Genomic DNA, 17,267 nt, shown 5'->3' on the forward strand with positions numbered 1-17,267 from the left:
ATAGTTATGCAAAGTTTCATGCTTTAATCCAGTCTGTAACGATTTTTCACCATAGCGAGCTAACTAAAAACATGTATCACATCTTATTCCGCCTATTTCATATCATATGCATTCTTGCAGTGAAAATGTCCTTAAATCCAGGGATTGATATCATGAGCGTCCATCCACGCAATTGGGATCGATGACAAGCTTCAAACTAGTCAGCAAGTCTGACCACCCAATCTTGTTAGTCGCCTCTTACGACAAGCATAGTCACCTTTTACGGCAAGCATGGGTTGCTAAAGACCTATTCTACCCAAGATCTTCACGGCCGATTGACTGAGTGAGTGAGTGAATGAGTGAGTGAGGTTTTATGCCGCTTTCAGCAATATTCCAGCAATATCACGGCAGGGGACACTGGAAATGGACTTCACACAAGGCATAGTCGCCCACGGGGGATGGGGGTGGGAATCGAACCTGGGTCTTTGGTGTGACGAGCTTTAACCACTAGGCTACCCCACCGCCCGATTCTTGGTTTGAATACTAATGCATGTTCATATCATTAAACAGGTTAAATGTGTAGTTCATTTAGATTCCCTGTCTCAGGTTTGACACGTCCGGCACTTGCTGTGTTGGTTATTTACATCAACATGACACGTATGATGGCGCACGTATTCCAGGCATGTGCACCAGAACCGACTGCCATGATGACAACTGAATAACATCCCTCACTGGTTCACAAACAGCAGCAACAGTCCTCATGAAAGTGAGGTGAGGTGAAATTGGGTTTTACGTCGCACCCAAGATTATTGCACTTATATAGCGACATGCATGCATGTGTGTATGTGTCGCTGCTTGTACTAGACTGGACTGATGCCGATTTATAGTGCTAGCCCACTGAGATACCATGCCGCAGTTTAACATGAATACCCCACTCAGACACAGTATACTGACTCCGAGCCGATCAGTCCTTGTTTTAACCCCTTAATGACGAGCGCCAGACAGGGTAACAACAAGTACCATCTTTTAACGTCTTAAGGTATGACACGGCCGGGGATCGAACCCCAGACCTTCGCTCTCCGGACGGACGCTCTACCACTAGACCACGGAGGTGATCGTCTTCATGAAAAGCTTATGCAAATGTAAAGAACAGAAGTCGCCATTACCAGATTAATTTTCAATAGAAGCAGTCGGTAAATATCCAATGTATCCTTTTCGACTTGCATTCCTCTCTTTCTCCACAGACCTTTATTTACAGACATCACACATACATGAACTCAACTATAAATGCATAAACATTATGATTATTGTTAATTCGATACTTGTACCACCTGCGTATGTTTACGCAATATGTAACGCTTGTGACAAAACAGACACAAATGAGGTCACCTGAAACAGCATTTTAAGCAGCATTATTTTATTTGAATGTCTACTCATTGGTGCAAAAATATCCAACAGACTGGGAGTAAAAACATGTGGAATAAAAAAAGATAACTATCAATACCCAATGTGAATGATAATTTGTGGGTAAATACTCAATGCAGCAGTAGAAACTAACATTCTTAGTCCACTAATCCTTATAATAATAACAACATATATATAGCAGAACCCATAACAATGGCAAATTATTTAGTCCACTAGCTTATAATGATAACATATAAAAAAAACTTTAAAATGGCAAATTTCTACTGGTCCTTATGTTACCTTAACTATTGGGCAGTTTGGCGAGGACTACAGGACTAGTGCCAATTTCTAACTCTGCAATGGCTCAAAACATTATCTGGAGCCATTAGCAACTTCAAAAAAGTTATTACTCAGTGTAACAAACAATTCCAACACAAGAAGAAAGGCAAGTAATAAAAACCAGGTAGCAGCAAATCCGAAGTACAAACAATCAATCAGCTGTAGCCTAATAGACATGGGTGATAAAACTGCACCATGTTCACACATCAATAAACAGAAGTGACACTGGCTACCATTCAGGTGATATTGATTAACTTGCATTTACCGTGAATGCTTGGTCCTTATCACCACAGTAGACTAGTCTCAAAAACATGGTAAGGTCACACTTTCAAGCCAACGTGAACATGTTACAACACAAGAGAATTTGGATTTCTTCTTACTTTAAAATAAAAATGGTGGAGATTGGAAGAGTTGAAATTACTGAAAATCAGTGTCCACTTTACAACTCCTAACTCCGCCATTACCGTATTCGACGTAATAAGCACCCAGGGCGCTCTCAAAATTAATAATAGGGGGTTCTTATTAGAATATTATTTTGGTGAAAAAATACAGAGTTGAAAGATAAACTTCATGGTTATGCTGACAGCCTGAAATGTTAATGTAAGACAGATACATTTTTCCAGAATGTTATTGCCCATAATTAAGGGTGCATATAGCACACGAGTGCGTATCATACGCGAATAAATTAGTCTTGTGTACATTGATCAATCGGAACGGGTGCTAATTGGGATTGTTCACCAGCCAATATATCCGCAAATGTCACCGTGCGCACTTATTAGAGCAGGGCGCTAATTACGTCGATTACGGTAATACTAGATCAAGACATAGATAAAGCAGTGCTAAATGTCATCAGTCAAAGAATACCAGTCGCAGAGTCAACTCTCCTGGATATTTTGACAGTGATTAAATAAACATATATTTTGGATTCATTGACACCAAACCGTATTTAATGAGAACAGAAAAGCTACCAGTTTCCACTGGAAAGAAAATACTGTTTAGTCTAGTCGAAATGATCAGCACCGCTAGCTTCTGTTTCTGACTACAAGCACTTGTGTCAAATAAAAAATTTATGCAAATTAATATTGCTGCTTTGTAACACACAACACATCCCCATACAGAATCCATCAATAACTTTTTGGGGGGACAAAAAGTTGAGATTCTATACATAATTCATCAGATATGTCAGCACAAAGCATCATTTGCAATGTATTTACAACAGTTTACATTGATATTCAAAGACAAAAAGAATGCAGGTTCAGGCTACATAGCAGACACCACATAATTAATCCAAACATGTTTCAGTAGCGTTTTGAAACCATCTCATGTCGAGGTGTTCACAACATCCTTCTTTACTGAAATAACTTGTCAAATTGCAAGGATAGAAATTGGCAATTTACATGTGAGTGCAAACTGGCAGTCCTTGCAAGTTTGATTAAATCGGGGATTTATTTAGCATTTAAAACTAAATGTGTGGCGTGCAAATTGGGAAATAACGTCATCATGCCTATAATTGTTTCATGAAGGTACTTCAACCTTGCACTCAATGTATTCAACACATTTATGTAAAACTAGAGTCTTAACCTTTTCTCTGTATTTACTGTTATCGGCGAATGACTATGATGACAGTGCATCTCTAGGGAGCTAAAACATTAATCATAATAATATTTGTTCCTTATTGGGAATTTGTACTGGCATCTGCTGTAGATCTGGAACCAAGTATCATGAAGTATTGACCTAAGTCAACACCTAGATATATGCCTGTAAACCTAAGCTGTTCCACTGTTGTGATGTATATAACAGGAATTAATTATCCTACGGATACAGAGACAATATCAAGGTTTCATACTGAAATAATTTACACAACCACATCTTGACTCAAAATGGGCAACTGACAGTAACATGCCTCCGTAGAAGAGATGAAATTTCAAACATATAGTAAATTCTTAAAGATAATGTTCCTCTTTGCCATCACTGGATGCATGGGCAATAGAGTTCCTAAGTAAGGCTAATTACACTGCACTATATAATGCTATACATACTACACTGATGCTTCTAACAAGGTAGCAAAATATTCTTCTTGTTGACAGTTCATGACATCACAAGTCCACAAGGAATATACTGAGAAATGGTTAACTATTTGTGCTGTCTATGATTCTTTAAGACTTGTATTTATTCATACTGAAAATAATACGAGGCTGAATGTAACATCTTAAATTGCACACCTTGAGCAACAAGCGTGACGAGAAAAAAATATATGACAACATATTAGGAAAATATTCTTTAATATTATCACACTCATTTGGACTTCTCTAATATTTCTAGAATCAACAACAATTGGTTATTTTAGTAAGCCTGATGTAAATCAAATAACAGAATCAATATTGACTTGGTGATGCTGTATTTTGTACTCACTGTTCCTCTATGCGGAGCAGAGCCAGGCGGAACTACCACTGGTGGAGGCATTTCTTGGGAGGAACTCGTGCCCATACACACGATTGACACGCTTGTGAATAAAGGAAAAGAGAAGAACCAATGTTCTGATCGACGACTCAATTTTCCACAGAGACGGTTCAGCAGCAATAGACACATGTAACTTGACACAGAATCCTCTCATGAAAGTCTCGTTCTATCCTCGACAAGGTGCTTGTGAATGAGCGAGAATGAACTCGATGCTAGTAGATCAACAACTACTTCTAACTGTAAAAGTTCATTTTCAGACATTTCCTCATATATGACTTTTGAATGGTGATATCGAAATATCATGAGAACAGACAGATATATAAGTACACTTCTAAATACAGTTAGGTACAATCATGATTTGTTTCTTCTTTAAACATAATATCATCCTACAATATAGCATTCGTTTTCTCAGTAATCGTATCTACATAAACATACGGTCCAACATGGCCGCACAATTTTCCATCGTCGATCAGATAGGAAATGTCAACAGACTGTGTCTTTGATTCAACGATTTCTTGCATTTGAACTCCAACGTATTCACGAAACAGGTTATTTCGAATAATATGCAGTGAACTAATGTCAGAAGAATGACAGATTCATCTAACGACACAGTTCATGATCAGGTGCGCTTGTCAATCTTGTCATTTCAGTCTGCAGGCCAGTTGTTTTATTCTCGTCTCTTTACAGTTTTGCAAATGCAGATTTATTTACTATCCGTCCTTGCATTATCACGTATCTCCCTGAAGTGACTGCATATTCAACGCAGGTCAATTATATATGCATTATTTACCATTTAAAACAAATCTGCGCATCATTTTCATCAAGATTAAAAAGAAATGCTATTATCAATTTGTCATCTGACAGTGACACAAACCAATATTCCCCAAATTCAATCTACACATGCTTATCCTTAACACATATGAAGTATGTACTATGCATTTCGCGATATAAACAGTTTATGTATTTTGGAAATATAGCTCGAATAGTTTTTAGAATTGTATTTTAAAGGGAGAAATGACAGACATATAGAAAGCAAAGACAGAACTGAATTAGCATCATTATGTTGTTTGATTTTGATTTTTTCATGAATTAGTCACATGACACCATCGCATCTTTTTTAAAGTTGTATTTGAGCAAGGTGATTGTATAGTGTTTTTGTTTAATATTTCCTCACAGGAATCTGTTTTGTTGATCATTTTCGGATAAATGTTTCCCTCTTCTAATGAAAACGAGCAAATGTAAAATGAGGTGCGCTCACGTGCACGCTATAACAGGGAGTTGGTGATAATTGGTCTTCAGTGATAACTGGCTGCTAGCCAGTATATATGCTGATAGTAGCATGGTACGCTATATTATCGCGGTAGTTAAACAAAGTATGTGTCATTAACGACTCAAGGGTAGGAAACTCTATTTTATTGTGGTATGGCTGTTTTGTGGTATATGTGCTTTACATTAATTCCTGTTTTAGTTTATGCATAGTTTGGGTCAAAGGACTTCGTCCAATCAAATGGGTTCTTTTCTAACCAATTTTGAATGCAGGTAGGGGTAATTCCACTTCAAAAACATTCCAGAACTCTCAATAAAGGGTATAGTGTATACTTACAAATAGCCATGACATACCACAACGATTTCTTTATATGCGTTTAAGCTATGAAATAGTGTGCTTTGATTTGCATAAGTTAACAGTCAACAGCGAGTGTTGATTACGAGATATTACGGTATTCGGGCGCTCTCAAAATTAGAAATAGGGGGCTCTTTATATAATTATTTTAGTGAAAAAAAACCAGAGTTGAAAGATAAATATCGTGGTTTGTGCTGACAGCCTGAAATGTTTATGTACGACGGATATATTTTTCCAGAATTTCATTGCCCATAATAAAGCGTGCACATATCACACGAATGCGTATTATACGCGAAAAAATAAGTCTTGTGTACACTGATCAATCAATCACTGGCCAATATATTAGCAAATATCGTCGTGGGCGCTTATTAGAGCAGGGCACTTATTATGTTGAATACGGTACCTATAATACTGAGCCGGTAATGATATAGAGCCATACTATATAATTGAACCTATTTATGTGATGTGTGTCAGTTAGAATGAAGTTGAATTTGTCATTAGTACCCATGCATAACTATGGCAATGGTTAGCTGACATTGACAGCTAGATGAGAAGACAGATATCTGATGTTATGCACCTATTAAGGGAATAAAGGGATTTTTGTTGAACAACAGTTCCTAATCATTCCTAAATATTTGTTTGACTCAATAAAGTGAATGAGATGGTTCCATAGATCGGCATTGATAATCATTGACAATACTTTTGAGATGTCCTGAGTTGACTTAGCTGTTGTGCAACTATTTTTGCCTCTGTTAGACAAAAGCCAGCTTACTGAGATGCAAAGCAATGTTTGTCCATTAATGACCCATCATTTATATGAAAAAATTGAAAATCCTTAGGGTTTTACCCTGATCTACAAAACTAGGGATCCAGAGGACACCTAATTACTAGTTTCAAGGGTCTTGACAGGAAATTTGAGCGTCCTGTAAAATAATGAAATGGTGTCGTACTGTACTTAAAGATCTGATAATTACTTTATTCACAGGATGTTTACATTTCTTGTCAAGAATTTGGTACAATGAACATCATTGTGCATCCCTCGGGATGCAAATATTTTCTTTTCTGCGTCCATTCTGTACATTTATGTGTACTGGACACACATTTCTGCGTCATGCAAAACCCCGATCTCAACTTTAATTGTCAGAAAAATGAGAGAGGTTAAACGTTAATGGTTGGTTATATCATTAATAGGGCTGGGACGATTCCAAATGTACTACCAGGGTACCCGACACCCCATTACCTGACCCTACCCGGGCACCCGCTATAGGCCTCAAGAGTTGGGTACAAAATGTCCGAATAGGAATTGTTTTACCGCAGACCTGGCAAAAACTATTTAGATACATGTATAAAACGATCTGGTCATGTGTACACTGCAGTTGATGGACGCTTAATCGACCATATAAAGGTCAGAACGAATGCTTGCATAGTGAGAAAGAAATGTGAACATTAGCTATACTTGTAGTGTAACCATTGAGTCTTATTGTTGATGTCATTATTTTAAAACAGTATGTCACGTGACTAACCACGGGTCCGGGTAGTGATGTGGGTATCCGGGCCCTACTCAGGACCCACCAGACCTGAGTGCCCGAGTTACCCGTCCCAGCCCTAATCATTAACATGGAATAACATTTTTGCAGTGGCATTGTTATAGTTGCCAGGCTTGTCAGGGATACATATTAGCACTAGCCACGAGCCTGGGCCAGCTTTTGTTGATGCTAAAGGTGTCCTAAGGGCTAGTAGACTTTCCAACACAGTGATGAGTATGGCTGTATGTTGTCACTATTTGGGCTTGTAGACTTTCTTGTAAATCAAGTTGTTCTGTCACTTGAAGACTAGCAAACAGCCTGGTAGGAATCCCTGACTCTTGCAGCCAGCATGGAGCACAATAAGCCGCTCACCCTTGCCAAGTGGCAATTTCCTGGCACAGAAATCAGACCATTGTGTTCCTGTGGTATGGGAAGCGTTTACCCATGTTTCGTCCAAGTATACAGGCTTATAACCCTCATAACGTTTTTCTTGTATTGTGCGTAAGAAATGGTTCCTTAGTCGAACAATATCAGACCTCTCGCATAATGCATGTCTATTTTCGAAGCCTACTTTTTTGTAACGGAAACCAAATTAGTGTAGCAATTTCCATAACTGATATTTTAAAATGGTCAAAGAATGATTTATCTCCATATATTGGGGTGTTGAGATGGCCCCCTCAGGTGTGTCACTGCAGGTTGAATCAGTACTCTTTTTTAACATAGTTTTTAATTTCCCTTCTGTTATCCCAACTGCACGTGCAGTTCGTAAACGATACTTTTTCAAAGCATATTGTAGTCTACCTCTTTCACATTCTTTTTTAAAACATTTGAAGACGTTGCAAAGAATTGACTTCGCGTCGAGTGATGTTCTCATTGTTTCAGGTATAGCAATCACGCATCTATGGTTTGCTCAGCAAGCCTTAAGTCACCTTCGCTCATGAAACTCGCCCACCTGGCTGTTCTATGAGCGACTGGTCCTCCCTGATATGGGACGGCGAAAAATGTCAACAATATGATGATCGTTTGTTAAACAATTTTTTTATTCGGGTGTCCAAAATTATAAGACAAACCATCAGAGTTGGTCTGTCCAATTCATGTCGCTGTGCACATTTTGGTTTTGTTGCAATTATTAGATTTTGAGTTAGTGAGCAATTCATCGGTCTCAAATGGAATCAAACGGACTGTACTTAAAATGAGAATTTTTGTGTTTTAAAAACAGTAGAACACGGATATAACTAACACGGATAGAGCGAACAAACGGATACAACAAACTGTTAAAAAATCCCCAATTTATCTCTTATATATTATCATATAAAATTTACGTACATAACGAACTCTCTACAGCGAATTAAAGGATATAGCGAACTGATATCCGATCACCAACAAGCCCATCTACCACTAACTAGTGACGTGTATAGCGAACTGAGAAATCTCACTCAGTGTCAAGAGTCACTGACAATTGGCTCTACGCAATCAGACGCGAATCAACACAATTACTGGTGACGATTCAACCTTGTTAAACTTTCATTATGTTTATCTTAATTCTGATCAAATAATAACTTCAGATACAATTTCGTCCGACGATTGCATTAAAATTTTGGTACTTTTTAACTGAATCACCGGTAGATGCAGGAGGAAACGTGTATAAACGTGCATTGTATTTTGTTTTAGCCAAGATGGCGGACGTTTCCGAGCGAAAACGTATATAACGAACAATGAATATAAAGAAATGATTTCTCGGGTCCCTTGTAGTTTGTTATATCCATGTTCTACTGTACGTTTTAATTTACCACAAGATATAGTACCTGTCATAAAATGATGCATGTCAGGATGACACAAAGCAAAGTATTCGGTTTTACAGTCCTTGTTGTCCTCTTGGAAATAGAGATCTAAATTGTTTTTAAAAAATATTTTAAATATTGCTGTAATCGGAACTACAACATATTTTTTTTGTGGCCTGTAATGATGTTGTACAACAAAGAAGGAAATATTTGCATTTTTATTAAATTTACAATTCAGTGCCCATCTTTATACTTCACACAATGAAACCCCTGCGAACATATGTCCTGTCTCAAACTCTCACTGAGTCAGCTCCTTGGGAAAACAAGTTGCCACCTAAGCAAGTAAGACTAACATTTGGCTCCTAAAATATTCATGCTAGGATCCTCCTCCTAGCTCTCTGGTCAAAAAAACAAACTAAGAGGCCGGCCATGGCAGTTGTGTTAAAAAAATGTTTTGGCTTGGCTCTTTCTGTTCAAAATGTAAAGAAATGCTCTGAAATTATCTCAGGATGCATTTTGGCTCTGTAAACTTCTTTTCTCAAACTGAGATTGAGGTAACTGAACTTTGGCATGAATGTTTCTCCTTATGATGTCATCATAAATTATTTTGTTCATGTTTTGGGGATTGTACTTTTTTTTTTGTGCTACAATTGAAAAACTTGAATGGCATAAGAAAATGCCATTTTCAAAAGTTTGTTATGTATGGTTTTTGAAATTATATATTCCTTTGGAAGGGATATAAGGCTCACTGTTGTATGATATGAAATAATGTTGCAATGTTTTGCAATGATGTTATTGCATAATCTTTATTCATAAAATTTCGATCCATCTTTTAAACGTTACCCGAAATGTGACACCAGTATTTTGCCCAGCTATTAAAGGGGCACTGATCTGAAGCAATTCCAATGGGACTGGTTGTTGCCTTTGTTGTTTTTTCCCCATGAGTACTCGGATGATATAGCAGAAATCTAGACTAGTTTGCGACCTATGCTGCGCAATTTGTATGCGCATTTGTCACTTTTATTGATAGTTTAAGGGCATATGGTCACACTGATCAACAAAATAAAATACAGTTTTGGAATTAATAAGGAAATGTAGGTATCTTTGTGGGTAGCATCGGTAATGGTGACAAAGTTTTGATAAGTCACTTGCTTGGTAATTGTGCGATTTTAGTTTACACTATTTTGACTTGCAACACAAAGTAAATATTTCACCTGAGCATTGCTTATTTTAATGTGTTTATATTTTACAGTCACAATGTGCAAAATTTTCACTCAGGAATTTATTAAATGCCTAAATATTCAGTTATTTAACAAATTAACTGAAATATATGTCCATCTGTATTATTATGACAATGAATTCCAAACATTTTTATGTTTAATATCATCACCAAGACACTGAAAATGTTTCGATGAAAAGTAAATTTCTATCTTGCTTCTACTCCTACATAATTTATCTATTGTGATGTTTTTAAGCCCTTTTGACCGTCTTAATCATTTTAAGTCAATCTGTTAAATAAACGGACAGATTTTTCAGTCAAAATGACTAAAATATTTAGACATTTTATGGATTGCCTGAGAGAATCACATTTTACTAATTGACTGAAATATATACACGCTTATAAAGGAAAAGATTTGTGAAAACATCTATCGCTCATAAAAGAATTTCCCAACCAGTGAGTATGGTTTAGCACCGCTTTTAGCAATATTTGAGCAATATCACGGCTGGGAACACCAGAAATGGGCTTCACACATTGTACCCATGTCGGGATTAGAACAAGCAAACGCTTAAACCACTAGGCTACCTGACCGCCCAATTTCCCAACCCAGATGTAGAGGAACAAGAATGATTCTGTTCAATGCTACAGCAAATGAAGGAAAACAAAATGCAAATATCATAATTATAACCTAACAAATTTATATGTATAATTTTAGGCAGCTTCCTTGTTCGAGTAATGTATCCGTGAATATCCACATGAAGGAACAATATCCCACACGTCTGCAGCTGTACAAAGCAACTTGTTCGATGTCACGTGTCTCTGTAACAATCAAATATTTTAAAAGATATATATATTGTTTGGGGATATTATAACCTATGTTCGTTTCTCAACTGATCATTTAGATAGTTTTAGGTGTTTTACATAGGTGTCAAGTCTCAAAGGTCGGCTGAGAAAGCCCACTTGACAACTATACTGAACAACAAAAGTTCCTGTGACATTGAATAAGATTTAATGCAAAGTTATGTTTTGTAATAAATCTGAAACAATTTCGTTTTGCAAAAGATAAAAGACTTCTGTAAGTATTCAAATGGTTTAATTTGCCATACTGACTTCAGAAAATATGTGATTTCATAAAAAAAAACATGTCCATGCCTAAATGTCAATTTACAAATCAATAGCATGCGTGTCCACCTCTGGTTGCGATGCAAGCTTTTCTGAATGTAACTGTCGTTTAGTGAATTTGGCAATGGCTGATACACAATCATGTTATCTAACTGTTGTAACATGTGCAGTCGTTTTATCTTATAGTTATAACATACACATTAAATATTTTAAATAGGGTATTTAAAGTTTTCGTTGTGTATTTGATACACTAGGATTTAATTTGTCTGCATATTTCATTTTATTTAATGCATATTTTACGCAAGCTTATCCCGAGTGGGAGTTAGTTGATGCAGGAGACCTAAGCCATTCTTAGTGCACTACTCACACATGGTGTTGGCTGTATCAGCAAGGGAAGTGGGGAAGATGCTTCTTCATAACACTGGTGACAGGGTTAGACTTGCCATGGCCTCCTTTCTGAAGCTCATATCACCTGCTGAGATACTGCAGCAATATTGCTAATAGTGACATAAAACTCACTGCAGCAAACTTTACCATTGATTCAGTTGTCAGGATGACGTTGACAAGGTAATGTTTCTTGTTGGCTGGGTTTCTGTGATATTAATATACTGACAACAGTTGGAGGCTAGCATCAAGTCTCCAAAACAGCCATTAATGATTCATTCCCAACTACAGTACCGAGGATGATGTGTTTGTCTCTAAACTCAGACGACCGCCTCCGTGGTCTAATGGTAGAGCGTCTGCCCGGAGAGTGGAATGTCCGGGGTTCGATCCTGGCCGCATCATACCTAAAGACATTAAAAGATGGTGCTTGTTGTTACCCTGTCTGGGGCTCGGCATTAAGGGGCTAAAACGAGGACTCGTCGGCTCGGAGTCAGTATACTGTGTCTGAGTGGGGTATTCATGTTAAACTGCGTCATGGTATCTCAGTGAACTAGCACTATAAATCGGCATCAGTCCGGACTAGTACAAGCAGCCACACAAACACACACACGTACATGTACGTCGCTATGTAGGTGCAATAATCTTGGATGCGACATTAAACCCCATTTCACCTCACAATCACCTTAACTCGGACAACTTGTTGCAGTGGTCGTGGTGGTAACAGAGGAAGTTATGATATATGATTATCAATAATGAAATCATGTTTACACATGTCATATGGAAATACATTCCACCAATCTAATTTGTGAGTGTATAACTGGTTAATCTCCTTAGTGTATAAGCCAGCTTATTACCTACCCTGTGTGTATGACACTTCTCTGGTGTGGGCAGATAAGGGGCGATTCATGCTCAGTGTGCTGCAATTTCCTGGAAACTCAACTTGGAAATGTTTGTGTTCTATATACAATTTATACATAACCATGCAAGGATTGTCAGCATCGGATATTAAGGTACAGTTTGTTTATCATGCTGGGACAATGTTGAAATGTATTTTACTGTATTTTTGTTCAAGTATTTGAGAATTTCATTGTCATTGGAACCTACATTTTTGATGAACTTTCATTCAGAATATTCCTGATCATGTTTAGACCGCCTCCGTGGTCTAGTGGGAAAACACTTTCTTGGTAAAGTACAGATTCTAGTAGTTTTTGGGTTGAGTCCCAAAAATGTTTGGGGTAAATCTCCTGTATTCATTTCAGATTCCACCCATGCTTGCCATAAAAGGCAACATGGCTTGTCGTAAGAGGTGACTAACGGGATCGGGTGGTCAGGCTCGCTGACTTAGTTGATGCATGTCATGGATCCCAATTGTGTTGATCGATGCTCATGATATCAATTACTGGATTGTCTGGTCCAGACTCAATTATTTACAGACCGCCATCATATAGCTGGAATATTGCTGAGTATGGCGTTAAACAACAAACCAACCAACCAGCCATCTCAGATTCCAACATAATACCCTTGGACAGCAAGTTGGGGAATCTTGTACTTTTTTCAAAATTGGGATGGTTTTGAAAGTTAATATTTTCTTAAACATGTTAAATTAGAATGTGAATAGTGCAGAACTATGGATGCTGTTATTAGTGAAATACAAGTCACGACTGCAATCCATGATAACAATAACATGAACTGGAATGCTTAGTTTAACATGGGGAAAACATACGTTTACGCCGAGTATCTGTAAACAGCAACAAACAATATGTTCAACTTCACGAAAATAAGTATCCAGATACCAAATACCTTTCCTCGCTTTCAACATTATTTTTGATGGCTTTATAGAACTAATGTAGTTACATGCTTGCTAAAGGTGCTATTGCCTGTACTAAAAATGTTGTCTTAAAACATGAGTGAGTGACTATGGTTTTACACCACTTTTAGCAATATTCCTGCAATATCACAGCAGGGGACACCAGAAATGGGCTTCAGACATTGTACCCATGTGGGGAATCGAACCCAGGTCTTCGATCGCTTCAACCACCAGCTTCCACTCCATCCATTTCCTTAGAATAAAATGGTCTGATTTTTTCATTTTTACATGCTCTCATGTACTAGTATATATAACAATATACGTCTTTGGCATGATGCTTCCAAATGTCACTTTAAGAGATGACTTGGTGTTTAATCTAGCCTGGTCTGTGTTTCAGGACTTGTTTGTAGGTAGTGCATTGGCTATTGGTGGCAACCTTCTGATCAGCATCTCTCTCAATCTACAGGTGAGTCAGTAGTACACATTTGAATGTTATACAATTTATACAGCCAACCAGGAAATGGAAGAATTTAGCATTTTGAATCTTATTATTCCCATATTTCCATCAATATAACTTGTAATGTATCATATGTATGGCAATTCATTTGTTGTAAGTCAATGTATAAATAATATCAGGAACCTCATATTAGGATGCAATACTGTATCGCTACTGTTGGACATGAATATATATTTGTACCTCACTAATACAAGGAAACCAGTTGATCTTATAAATTTGGCTGTTTGAAGTGTATGTGCTATGTTTGCTGTGTGTGTTCATCTGATGAATTTGGATTTCAGAAATTTACTCACAATCGCAACCAAGCTCGGGAGGAATCGATCCACTACACCCGGGACCCACTATGGTGGCTGGGGCTCATCCTAATGGGGCTGGGCGAGGTGGGCAACTTCACGGCCTACGGCTTTGCCCCCGCCTCACTTGTAGCTCCCCTCGGAACAACGACTGTTGTTGGTACGTCACACAACATACACAGGCTGTGGGCTGTTGAGCAAATGCCCTGTTAAAACTAGACAGCACTTGTTTGGGATGCTATATTGGGAAAGTATTGGTTGATACTACCATATGTTCTTGTGTATAATGCCTACATAAGTATAATCATGTGTGATTGTATCATAAATATAACCAGAATTGACATGCTATTTCTGTGTCATGTGCTACGCCTGGTACTTAGCTGGAAAAAATATATGAAAGCTCTGTCATCGATAATGGCTTACATAAACTATTGTGATGAAATATAGTTTAACTTTTCCGAAACAGACTTGTTATAGTCAAATATGTCAATTGCCAAAGACAGAAAGCAAATATTGTTATTTCTCAAATGTCCACAAAATAATCCACGCTCAAATGTATCGCCACTCACGTGTGACATTGAATTTGTTGATTTCTTTCAGACTTTATTAAATATTTACTCAAAGTTTCTTTTCTCATATAAATTCATAATTGATCGATATTATGTTAACGCTTATCGATCTCTATGATCTATATCAATATCCAGCTGTAGGGGTATGGGGGCTCAGTCGTCAAAGGCGCCGCAATTCACATTACATTAATCTTTAACACTGTTAATTGTTATGGTATTAATTCTGAAGCCAAGTTATGACGTCGGTGTTGTATAACCCAACAGATTATGAGTACCGTATTTGACATAATAAGCGCCCAGGGCGCTCTCAAAATTAGAAAAAGGGTGCTCTTATTAAAATATTAATTTGGTGACAAAAACAGATTAAGAAGATAAATTTTGTGGTTTATGCTAACAGCCTGAAATGTTTATATTCGATCGATGTCTTTTTCCAGAATTTAATTGCCCATTATTAAGGGTGCATAGATATTTCTTGTGTACATTGATCAATCGGAAGGGGTGCCACTGGGGATTGTTCACTAGCCAATATTAGCAAATATCGCCGTGGGCGCTTATTAGAGCGGGGTGCTTATTACGTTGAATACGGTAATGGTGAAAAAGGCATGTAGTTCATTGCTTCACATGTATTTCTTTGTTTCAGCCAACCTCTTTCTCGCAGCTGTTTTCTTGAAAGAAAAGATCCGACCTGAACACTTGTTTGGTGAGTAGACAGTTGTCTGTAGTTGGTATTCCCTCCACAGACACTATGGACAGGCTGGAGATACCGGCCAATTTCACTGATAACTCAAGATAAGCTGCGTATTTGCCTAAATATTATTATACCCCGCCATGAAGTGGTAGGGGGATATAGGAGTGGGTGCTGTCCGTCCATCCTTCTGTCCTGTCTTTCAGTCCGTCCATCTTGCCGTCCATCCATGTGTCCATCATGTTTCATTTCCAGAGAAGAACTCTTTAACCATGAGAGATATCTTAACCAAACTTGGCACATAGATACGTCTAGTGGTGAACTGGTGCCTTTTGATAGTTTGGGATTTTTTAAAAATTTAACAACTTTGACTTAGACTGAAAATGGTGGTAGTGCTCCTTTCCCAAGCAGATCTTGAAAACCGTACAATATTTCTTCACCAAACTTGGCACATAGATACGTCTAGTGGTGAACTGGTGCCTTTTGATAGTTTGGGATTTTTTAAAAATTTAACAACTTTGACTTAGACTGAAAATGGTGATAGTGCTCCTTTCCCAAGCAGATCTTGAAAACCGTACAATATTTCTTCACCAAACTTGGCACATAGATAGGTCTAGTGGTAAATTGGTACCTTTTGAGTTTGGGATTTATTTTTTTATATAATTTTTCAAGTTTCCATGGCAACGACTTTGCCTTAGACTGAAAATGGCGGTAGCACTCGTTTCCAGAGCAGATCTTGAAAACAATAAATGTTTCTAGCCTTGCACACAACCGGACATGTCATATTAGCGGGGATATGAGTACTTCATGCATGTTGTTAATTAGACTTGTATATGGCTGTTGTGAGTTTAAGCAACGTGTTACACACTTGAAACAGTATTAAGGCAAAATTATAAAAAAAGTCACCTGTTTGATGTAAAAATACCCAATACAGACCAAAAGTGGTGAAATTATATGAAATACCAAAAGAAAACCACCCATGTGAAAGAAAACTTGTGAGTAAATACTCAAAATCTCAAGCAATTGTCCGGAGCGGTGTACATGTTGAATGCAGCAGTAGGATTTGTCACCGTAAGGTAGGTTTGTGAGAGAGTTTGGAAAAGACATGACTATGTATATATTGTGTGTATGTTACAAAATGTGTGTATTCCACTTGTGGGGAAGCCGGTTCCGTTTCTCAGGTAGATATTACCCTCAGAATTCCATGTGAAGAATCCTATGGGGTTTCTAAGGTCAACTGGAACTAATCCATCCATCGGAAACCAGTGGATGTCAGTTTGGCCTTGAGAGTGTTTGTCAGGGATTCTGAAGTAGCGACTTCAGCACAGCCATGTTACATTGTGTGATGCCCTCTTTCCCCTTGTTTCAGGATGTGCTCTGGCCATCATCGGAGCGTTTCTTCTCGTGACATTCTCCTCTCGGGTAGGTCAGATGAGCTTGATGTGAGGAAATAAATCAAATACTGGTAGCTACTTTGTTGTTCCAGCGAACTTGATCTCACTAGAATGTTCAAGTGTGAGTAATACATGTTGGTATCCTTGTGAGAAATGAAAAACGGAGA

At 37.8% G+C, this 17,267-nt stretch overlaps 2 protein-coding genes across 2 annotated transcripts in view; one reads left to right on the forward strand and one right to left on the reverse strand.

Annotated features, from left to right (window-relative positions):
* LOC139479664 (acyl-protein thioesterase 1-like) overlaps positions 1 to 4,367 on the reverse strand; it is a 41,531-nt gene extending 37,164 nt beyond the window's left edge. The window contains exon 1 of the mRNA XM_071262504.1: positions 4,135 to 4,367. Within this exon, the coding sequence (XP_071118605.1) occupies positions 4,135 to 4,311 (177 nt within the window). The 5' untranslated portion in view covers positions 4,312 to 4,367. The remainder of the gene's footprint in view (positions 1 to 4,134) is intronic.
* A 262-nt stretch (positions 4,368 to 4,629) lies between these two features.
* Positions 4,630 to 17,267, forward strand: part of LOC139478921 (NIPA-like protein 2) — a 29,985-nt gene continuing 17,347 nt past the window's right edge. The window contains exons 1-5 of the mRNA XM_071261610.1: positions 4,630 to 4,805; positions 14,040 to 14,108; positions 14,441 to 14,612; positions 15,662 to 15,721; positions 17,076 to 17,128. Of these exons, the coding sequence (XP_071117711.1) occupies positions 4,770 to 4,805; positions 14,040 to 14,108; positions 14,441 to 14,612; positions 15,662 to 15,721; positions 17,076 to 17,128 (390 nt within the window). The 5' untranslated portion in view covers positions 4,630 to 4,769. The remainder of the gene's footprint in view (positions 4,806 to 14,039; positions 14,109 to 14,440; positions 14,613 to 15,661; positions 15,722 to 17,075; positions 17,129 to 17,267) is intronic.

The sequence above is a fragment of the Haliotis cracherodii genome, unplaced genomic scaffold (assembly GCF_022045235.1).
Source record: "Haliotis cracherodii isolate W230 unplaced genomic scaffold, xgHalCrac1.p SCAF_4, whole genome shotgun sequence".
In the NCBI taxonomy this organism is placed as follows: Eukaryota; Metazoa; Mollusca; class Gastropoda; order Lepetellida; family Haliotidae; genus Haliotis; species Haliotis cracherodii.